This window comes from Physeter macrocephalus, chromosome 6, assembly GCF_002837175.3.
Source record: "Physeter macrocephalus isolate SW-GA chromosome 6, ASM283717v5, whole genome shotgun sequence".
Lineage (NCBI taxonomy): Eukaryota > Metazoa > Chordata > Mammalia > Artiodactyla > Physeteridae > Physeter > Physeter macrocephalus.
Window position 1 is genome coordinate 37,924,563 of NC_041219.1, and position 10,278 is coordinate 37,934,840.

The 10,278-nt window shown below is 40.0% G+C and overlaps 1 protein-coding gene across 1 annotated transcript in view; it reads left to right on the forward strand.

Moving 5' to 3' along the window:
• Window positions 1-9,873, forward strand: part of C6H12orf75 (chromosome 6 C12orf75 homolog) — a 39,382-nt gene extending 29,509 nt beyond the window's left edge. The window contains exons 3-6 of the mRNA XM_024127389.1: window positions 3,546-3,581; window positions 4,403-4,482; window positions 6,050-6,085; window positions 8,998-9,873. Coding sequence (XP_023983157.1) covers window positions 3,546-3,581; window positions 4,403-4,482; window positions 6,050-6,054 — 121 coding nt within the window. The 3' untranslated portion in view covers window positions 6,055-6,085; window positions 8,998-9,873. The remainder of the gene's footprint in view (window positions 1-3,545; window positions 3,582-4,402; window positions 4,483-6,049; window positions 6,086-8,997) is intronic.
• Window positions 9,874-10,278: the final 405 nt, after the last annotated feature.

Genomic DNA, 10,278 nt, shown 5'->3' on the forward strand with positions numbered 1-10,278 from the left:
CAGGCTCAGCGGCCATGGCTCACGGGCCCAGCCGCTCCGCAGCATGTGGGATCCTCCCGGACCGGGGCACGAACCCGTGTCCCCTGCATCGGCAGGCGGACTCTCAACCACTGCACCACCAGGGAAGCCCCCAGAAGGTATATTTTTTGGATGACCATCTGGAGTCACTAGTAATCATGAGACAATTTCGCCAGCTTTTCAGGGCCTGTGGCTTAACATCTCTGGGCCTTCCTTTTACCAGGAATCTTTATTGCTGCTTGATGAACCATTTCTTCTTCGAATGCTACAGCCTGTTTAGTCGGGGCAGGACCACATCACCCTGCTGGGAGGATGCTGTCTTCCTGGACAGGACAGGGCAGCACTTGGCTCTCAGGCAGCTAAACACAGTGGCTTGGACCTCTCTGTCGCAAGGAGATTTGGTTTAGACCAACCACGGTTTTCTGATTTAACCTCAATTTGAAACGGGTTGTCCAGATGAATAGAGTCTAATATAACTGCTGATCTGGAGAGGTTTTCTATTGGGATAAAAATGATTTATATAGCCATTCAACAAATTCTGCAAAGACTGATTGTCCCTGGCAGCATAGAGGTTTAGGTCTCATGCTATTGAAACATTGACTAAGACTCTTCTGCCATCTTGTTTCCCTCTTATAAGTGGGATGGTAAAAATCAGAGAGATCCAGCTTGGGAGGTGGGGGTGTTTCTCTGATACAAGTTAGCATGGGCTCACAGTTTATGAAGCAGGAGCTAGAACCACACAACCTGGGCTTTGAATTCTGGCTCTATTACCTGGCCTTGTAACCTTGGTCATGCTGCTACACCTTTCAGAGCCTCAGTTTTCCATCTTTAAATGTGGCTGATACCCATCTTGCAGGATTGTGATGAGGATTAAAGGAAATAGTAGAATCCTACGAGCAAAGTGCCTGGTGCAGTTACACAAGCAGGTTGTGAGACAGGGGTGAGGCTCAAAGCTTTTGCAAGAGTGGTACAGAGGCAGTGCCCACTCTAGGGGAAGCCAACATGTTGGTTTGTCACTGGAAGTGTTTTTGACTTTCACATCTTCCTATTTGAGAGGCAGAGTGGTGAATTAGAATGTGGAGCATGTTTTTCATGTCAGATAGATGGGGTTTCAACGTTGGTCTTGCGTATTTGTTAATTACCTAGCTCTCTGAACCTATTTCCTCAGATGTAAACTCTCAGAACTGTTGAGAGGAGTAGCACTGATGCGTGTGAAGTGTCTGGCACTGTACCTGACACACAGGAAGGACTCAGTGATGAGGCTGTTTTTACCCATGTAGTCTTTAGTCTCCAGTCTTTGTATCATAGAATAATTGTTTGTGGAAGGAAGGGAGCATGTAGACAAAGACAGGCATTATAACTTACTTAAAAGTTTAAAAGAACGGACATCTGAAAAGTCTTTGTAAATGGTATTTTTATTCTGACTTTTTTTTTTTTTTTTTTGGCCTCTCCCGTTGCGGAGCACAGGCTCCGGACGCGCAGGCTCAGCGGCCATGGCTCACGGGCCCAGCCGCTCCGCGGCACGTGGGATCCTCCCGGACCGGGGCGCGAACCCGGTTCCCCTGCATCGGCAGGCGGACGCGCAACCACTGCGCCACCAGGGAAGCCCCCTATAAATGGTATTTTTAAAGATTTAGTAATATCTCTGAAGCTTAATTTGTTATCCAATAAATATGACAGACACATTATCATTTCCTGCAAATTAGATGCGTAAGATTGTTGATTAATTTTATCAAGGAGAACACAGTTGGGTTTTAGGGCATTGAATAATTTATGAGAGATAATAGATTAAAAATAATTCACTGTTTTTTTACATTTGGGGAAGTTAAATATATTTTAAAACACTGAATAAATCCTTAAGATGGATTAGGCAAAAGGGGAAAGATTTAAAATACACAGATATGTCATTGGATATGAAAAGAATATCTGTGAGAAAAAATGAGACATTGTATATGTCCAAATCTGCCAGTTACAGCTTCACAAACAATTTCATCATAATGTTGGCCATTCAGAACCAGAGTAAACAGTTCTGATCATCTTGAACGAGTTTGTCACCATCATTTTTCCTAGTATGTGTACTAACGGGTTATAAATCCATTTTAATTAAAACTGGTAAACAGCACCTGAAAGTGTTATACCAGTTCAATAAGCATAGCACCAGTTCTAATACAGTATGACTTTGACACCTTTGAATTAAAAAACGATCCAACTTTAGTAAGAGATAAATGAAGTTGATAATTAAAAGTGGGTTATGGGCTCAATTTGGACAAATTAGATTGCAGGGTGGTTTTTGCCCTCTATTGGAGTATTTTCTGTGTGCATGGCTAGTGTTTAACAGATAATTTCCAAATCTCCACTTCCTTTCTCTATAGACTTCGGATTTACGGGCTGTTGCAATGAAGCAAAATCTCATGTGCATATATACATTCACAGCTTTTAAATGTGTGAAACCATGATATGACAATCCCTGCAATTAAAAGATTCAGTGAAGCTGTTTAGATGTTTTCAGTCTGCTTTCTTCTTAACTGAAGCCCCTTATAATTACATGTTGAGTTCAGAGAGATACATTTGAATCTTTTTTTTTTTTCTTTCAGAAAAGTAACTAATGTATACTAGCTAGTACTTCAAGGTAAGCTTCCTGATCCTCCTAAAAATATGCCAAGGAATTCTAGTAGAATATGGATTTCTCTTATTCAGGGAAAGATACTGTGCATTTTAAAGTAGTGATTCCCTCCAGAAATTTCCTTTGAACATTTCCCTCTTCTCTTTGCAGTAGATCATGTATAAAACGGCTGTTTTTTTATATAAAAGAAAGTTAAATTGACTTTAACTCTTTTTGCACTAAAGAAATCTTTCATACCTAGAATTGTGCTGCTGAACTGGCATAAGAGACACAAACTCATAGTGTGCTGGGACTAGAAGGGACCTTGGGCGTCATCTGGTCGACCCCATTATTTTACAGATGAGATACAGGCCGGCAACTTGCCCACAGCCTGTCACACAGGGAGCGGGTGGCACAGCCAGACAAGAACCCAGGCTTCCTGACACCCAATTTATGTGCTCTTTCCAGTCTTGGCTGCCCTCAGGTTTTTTGTTTTTGTTTTTTGTCCCTCGAATTAGTGTTTTCTGTTTTCTTTAATTAAAAATTTTTAAATTGAAGTCTAGTTGATTTACAGTGTTGTGCCTATCTCTGCTGTACAGCAAAGTGACTCGGTTATACACATATGGACATTCTTTTCTTTATATTCTTTTCCATTATGGTTACCTCAGTTTTGGATTTTGTTCAGCAATTGGACTTGTTGGCATTTGATGGATTTGTACTTTTTGGTAAGTAGAAAACTGCCAATTTCTTAGTGTATAAATGATTGAGGTGAAGAGAGAATCCTGTGTTACAGAAATACTCGATGGAAGAACTTGAGATAAACAAAATTGGCTTTAACTCGTCAGTCCCTCTTTTCTCAGAGCCAAAAATGAAGTCTTTGACTGTGTAACCAAACGGCTCATAGCAAATGTTTTTGACCTTTTAGAACAGAAGAATCAATAACAGAAGATGACAAGAGGAGGTATGTTTGGTGTTGAAGCTACCTTTAATTTGAATAATTTTGGTCCCACCTCATGGATTTAATTTAACATGAATTAATTTAACTCATGCATTTAATCGACCACTGTAGCACATTGCCAGTAATACAGATTCCACCAGGAAAACTTTTGGCACAGAGAATACAGGTAGGAGCATGCAGTGTGATAAATATCTTGCCCAGGGACCATAATCTTTGCTTCTTCCAAACAAGCTTGGTTTGTCCTGTGCACATGGCTTGTGCTAGTTTCCATCTTGTGGCCTTTGGATGTGCTGTTCTCTAAAACTGGATGACATCTTTTCCTTCCTTCAGCCTTCTCTGTCCTTCCATCCTCTGATTAGCAGCGCTCCACTCTCATTACTCCTTATCTCTCTCTCTTCCTCCTCACTTTATATCTACCTACAGGTAAAGTGTGTTTGTGTGTCCATAGCACCTCATACCACATTGACCACTCTGAATTCTTGATAAATGTTGGCTGATTAACTGTAACATGTCACGCTACTGATATTTATTACTCTACTAAATTCTAAAAATCCCAACTTCTCTTCTTTCTCATTGCAAGTAAAATATCTAAAAATTCTACTACACAGCTTTCTTTTTTTAATATATAGCTTCTTTTTTTAACATAGAAAAACAGTTATCTCTCCAAGGACAATAATATTCTGAATTCTACTTTTGAAAAGTCAGGAGTTGTTTTAATAATTCTATAATTGTTTGAAGGGCCCCATGCTGTCATCATTTTCTGCAAATGTTTAGTAACCATGTAGTTTGGTCTGATTTTTCTATCTCTGCTTCTTTTCATCAAGAAACTATGGAGGGGTGTATGTTGGTCTACCATCTGAAACTGTCAATATGGTGTCCAATCAAACAAAGACTGTGCGAAAAAGTAAGTAAAACCATGTGATGTTTACTCTCTACATGTTTATTGTTTTGTTTTGTGAAAAACGTATGAAATGTATATTTCAGCTTGTCTGACTCACCCTACATATTACTGACTTGCAGTGAACTGTGTATAAGAGCCATAGCCGGCACTTCCCTGGCAGTCCAGTGGTTAAGACTCCGTGCTTCCACTGCAGGGGGCGTAGGTTTGACCCCTGGTCGGGGAACTAAGATTCCGCATGCCGCTTGGTGCGGCCTTAAAAAAAAAAAAACCAAAAAGACCATATCTGCTCATTGTAATCATTTGTTGAAATTGCCACCCACATGATGAGAGTAATTCTAGGGCAAAATTTAGCTTCTGTTTGTGGTTATGCTCCATGGATATTTTAAATTTCTTGTTAATTTCACTGATGATCAGTGTGAAAATGAAAGCAAACATTTCAGTAAGTTTATGGAGTTTTTGTAGAACATAAAGGTACATTCCTATAATATATTATAAATGTGACTGATAAGTAGTCTGGTGATTAGAAGAAAATTAACTGTCTTTTGTATAATGAAATGAAGTGGAGGCTCCTTTTTCTGAGTTTTAGTAGTTAGTAATTGCAGGGCTAATGAAGTTCTTTTGATAATAGGTACGATTGCAGCCTTGTAGATAGCGTCTTGCTTACGTAAATTTTTTTTTTAATTTATTTTTATTTATATTATTTATTTTTGGCTGTGTTGGGTCCTCTTTGCTGCGCATGGGCTTTCTCTAGTTGCGGCGAGCAGGGGCTACTCTTTTTTTTTTTTTTTTTCAGTACGCGGGCCTCTCACTGTTGTGGCCTCTCCCGTTGCGGAGCACAGACTCCGGACGCGCAGGCTCAGCGGCCATGGCTCATGGGCCCATCCGCTCCGCGGCATGTGGGATCTTCCCGGACCGGGGCACGAACCCATGTCCCCTGCATCGGCAGGCGGACTCTCAACCACTGCGCCACCAGGGAAGCCCAGGGGCTACTCTTCTTTGCGGTGCTCGGGCTTCTCGTTGCGGTGGTTTCTCTTGTTGCGGAGCACGGGCTGTAGGTGCGTGGGCTTCAGTAGTTGTGGCACATGGGCTCAGTAGTTGTGGCTCTTGGGCTCTAGAGCACAGGCTCAGTAGTTGTGGCGCACGGGCTTGGTTGCTCCGTGGCATGTGGGATCTTCCTGAACCAGGGCTCAAACCTGTGTCCCCTGCATTGGCAGGCAGATTCCTAACCACTCCGCCACCAGGGAAGTCCCTTAAGTAAATTTTTAAGTGTGGCTCATGGTGAAGAATGCTGATTTACTAATCACTGTACAGTTGTCTGATAGTATGGTTTTAAAGAACTATTAATATGTACACATACAATTATATATATGTAATATTTGATTTAATTTGTACACAAGCCTTTATTATTTCTTAACATACTATGGTTATTTTTTCCTCATTGGTTTTTCTCTACTCGATGATTTAGACTAGCAAATACATATATGTCACAACTATTTGTAGTTTTGTAGGAAACTAGAATATATTCTTTATAACTGAACATTTAACTTTTCTTAATTTTCTCTTTTTTAAGATTAGAAGAAAGTAATATCATGACAATAATCAAGAGGTACTGTATATTTTTCTAAATAATTCTATACATTTAGCCTGGATGAATGAACTGTAGATATTAATGCTCTATATTTCTAAGAAATCTCGAACTTGAGTATGAGGAGGGGTCTCATCTTGTGGTTAAATCTATGGATCCCAATATAGTTTATTGTAAAGAGGTCTTTAATGATTAGATCAATTTTCTTTGCAGTTACTTTTTTTTTCATTAATATTTTTTCAAATGTAACTTAATTCATTTAATAAGAACAAGCTGTTTGCCTAGACTACCAGGGTTTCACTCTTCATTGCCAAAATCTTTGAGGGGCTAGGACCTTGGAAGTGACAGACGAGGAGAGACTAGAGAGGTTGGGAATTAGATTAGGATCAATATTAAATGTTTGGCAATAGTCAGGGGTAGTTGATATACGGAGAGAAGATGTACCAGTACCAAAACTCCAGTAGAGAGAGGCAATCGTCAGTGTGCAAAGATGCAATTTTTCAGGAAGGAATAGTAAAATCATAGACCATGTTTAAAAGATGAAGCACTGTGGACCTGGTGAAGAGCTTGGAGTTAGAATTAACAAGAACAAGGACAGAAGAAAAATAGCTTTCATTGATTAACTACTGTCTGGTTACTAGTCTCTAAAAGATACTGAGCAGCATTTCCATTGAGGAAAAGAGTTTCTGTTCACCTGGACCAAAATGCATGCAATGCTTAGATCCCCACTGTCTTTCAGTCTTGCTGAATGACTTCCCACCTTTTTTTTTTTTTTTTTTTTTGGTGGTACGCGGGCCTCTCACTGCTGTGGCCTCTCCCGCTGCGGAGCATAGGCTCCGGACGTGCAGGCCCAGTGGCCATGGCTCACAGGCCCAGCCGCTCCGCAGCATGTGGGATCTTCCCGGACCGGGGCACGAACCCATGTCCCCTGCATCGGCAGGTGGACTCTCAACCACTGCGCCACCAGGGAAGCCCGGCATCCCACCTCTTTTGAACATCCAGTGATCAGGAATGCTCTGTCTCCTGAGATGGCCCATTCTCTTTTGGGTGTCAAACAACCTTGGATTTGAATTCAGGCTCTTTCACTTACGAGCTGGGCAAGTTTCTTCCCCCGATGCTTATTGAAGGGTTCTTGTTAGGATTAAATGTGAAGTAAATGGTAGCTTCTGCTATAATTGTCATTGTCATCATCACCATCAATATCATCATCACTGTACCATCATCCTTTTTTGTAACCAGAATCCAGCCATTGGTAGATCAGAAGCAAGACTGATTTGATATTGAACCAGCTTCTGGCTGAGGGCCAGTACTGATGCTGGTGTCTGGGATGGGATGGGTTGCAGAATAAGCTCACAGGTGGAGACAAATAAGATTTCCTACTGGAGAAAAGGGACATGGAAGCTGTAACTTGTTTCTTCTGGACAAGAAATACAACAATATTGGGCAGCTGCTTCTTCAAAGACCCTCTCATCAAGGCTACAGCATTATGGAGCATTATTCCCTAGTGCCCATAACCACATTAGGGTGTTGAGCTTCTCTTTAGGAACTTGCTGGAGATTTTCTATTTCTAGTATTTTTAACAGAGTTCTAACTCTCATGTAGATTTCTAAGTTCCCTGCCAGTTTTCCCTGATGCAGCAGTAGTTTTACTCTTTGCATCAAATAGAAAAGATAATCTAGTTGAAAGTAAGCATATATTAGTGTTTACCCTCCTGAAAACAGGGTGTATTTCAAAAAGCATCTGAATAGAGTGGGAAGAAGTGCTGTGTAGATAGATATCTGGAGACTTGGTAGCTCTGCTGTTAACACAGGTCCTTAGATGAATCCCTTACCTTCTCCCAGCTTCACCCAATTTCAGTTTTTACATGACAGAGTTAGACAAGATGATTGTCCAGCTTTGTATATGGATCTAAAATTTCCTGATAACAGTTGAGCTCTATTGCTGGTTAGTCAGCCCACATAACATTAGACAGCTAGGTAGAATGTTTCCCTACTGCTCATGGCTATCAATATAAAAATAAAAACTATTTTATTGCCATCCCTCTCTCCTCTCAATTTCCGCCATTCTTTTCCTCTATTGCTAAACAATCCATTTGCCTCTTTTGAATTATCTGAAAAGTTTTCTAAGTTGATAGGCTGTCCATTTACTCAATTGCTAATCATCCATTGTGGTACTTATCTGTGAGGTATCTGGATGCATGGCATCTGAGCTTAAATTATTGAGCAGAAACCCCGATGAGAAGAGACATTTTATGGAAAAGATTGGAGACACTTTTTTTTTTGACCGAACATATAAAACCTCTCTAGAAATAAATCCACCGAACTCACTCAGTGACCCAACTTCAAAGTTGACTTGGTTACTTTTTGAAGCAAATTGAGGAATGATTTCAGAATCAAAGTTACTTATATCACGATACAAATGTGTAGTTTCTTCCCTAGATGACCCAAGGGTGAAAGCTATGCCCATTTAGGTATACGGAGTGCTGCCAGCACAGTGATGCTTCTCAAATGCCAGTGGATGGGCTCGCTGCGTCAGATCCCCTGGGGGAGCTCGAGGTGAAGTGGATGGCTCGCCCCTCTTCCCAAGAGGGTCTGACCAAACAAGGAAGGGATAGATTGTGGCTGAGCAGTTGGTGTCTTTGTGATGTTGCCATGTAGCTTGGTTCAGGCATCCTCCTGTTGTATTTTGGTTATAAGTTTAGAAGTCTCTCTCTCCACCTGACTTTGTCTCTTCATATAAGTGTCATCAGTGCTTCACACTGTGCTGGCCACATATTCAGTCTCAAATCCATACTGGACAGATGTTGAACATGTGTTTTACTGAAAAGAAAATCAGTAAATAATTTGCAGGCTTAACGCTGACATGTTTTTATCTAAGTGGTGCCTTTTCACGCTTGCTAACTCTTTTCCCTTTTTTGTTTGTTGCCTTCATAGCCTGCTCATCAAGATCTGGATGGAATTTTTGCTTTGTGGGATTTTGTAACGTGCACAGACATTTCCAAGGAAATTCTAAGCAGTCGCCCCCCCCCACCCCAAATTCTTAGTTTATAGTTAAAACCACGGGTACATGTTGAATGTTGTGGTACTAGAAAGGAATTGGTTAAACAACACACGTATATGGAACTATATTTGGTCCACCTGCGGAAGACAAGCTTACAAAGGGTTCTTGCCCAGCTGGCTGCTGTGCCCCAGCTGCGTTCTCACCCTGGCCATCCCCACAGCTCATGAAGATCATGTCTTTTCACTGATACTTTTTTGATAGTTTTTATATAACAAAATCCTTCATCTATTTATAACTTAGAATAATAAGGCACTATTGATGAATTACCCAAAGTAATATATTTGTCTGTTATCTTTCACTATTTCTACTTCATGTTAATGTTTAGCTGTAAAATTGTTAAATTGATTCTTACTGTTATCTCTTTCCTTTTTTACTATTTGGTTTTCAGCTTGATTTAAATATCAGAGGAGTTTCTTTATTGAGAACAGTGTACTACATGGCAGTACTTAAACTGTTGAGGTTTGCATGCCGTATGTACATTTCGATTAATTTCCTATTTTCTTTAGTCAAAGGCTTATGTAACTACAAATACTTCATAGCCATTGAGTCTCCCATTCTACCTGTGTGTGATCAGAGCATCTCATCATGTTAATTCTACACTGTTTTCAAGGACTTGTCACTGATGGTTAGTCAGATATTTGGGAAGTTCTTAATTTGATAGTGATCATGTGTATCCACTTAGTACTGAAATGTAAATCACTCAATTTACCAGTGTATTTCAACAATTAAAACATTTTTATCCCTCTTTACCTGGATTTCTTCATTATTTTTCAAAAGAGCACTTTCAAATAAGTCACAAATTGTGATGTATAGATATAATACATCAGTATAAAAATAAAAATGTATAAATAGATTACTATGAAAAACCAAAATTTTTCACAAGAAGAAAAGCATTATCCAATATATTTCGTCCATACAACTATCATAGGGACATCAAAATTTTTTAAAAAAATATTTTTACTGGAGTATAATTGCTTTACAATGGTGTGTTAGTTTCTGCTGTACAACAAAGTGAATCAGCTATATGTATACATATATCCCCATATTCCCTCCCTCTTGAGCCTCCTTCCCATCCTCCCTATCCCAGCCCTCTAGAGGGACATCCGATTGATCTGAAAAGTAAAGCTGAAGATTAAATTCACTGAGAAATGATT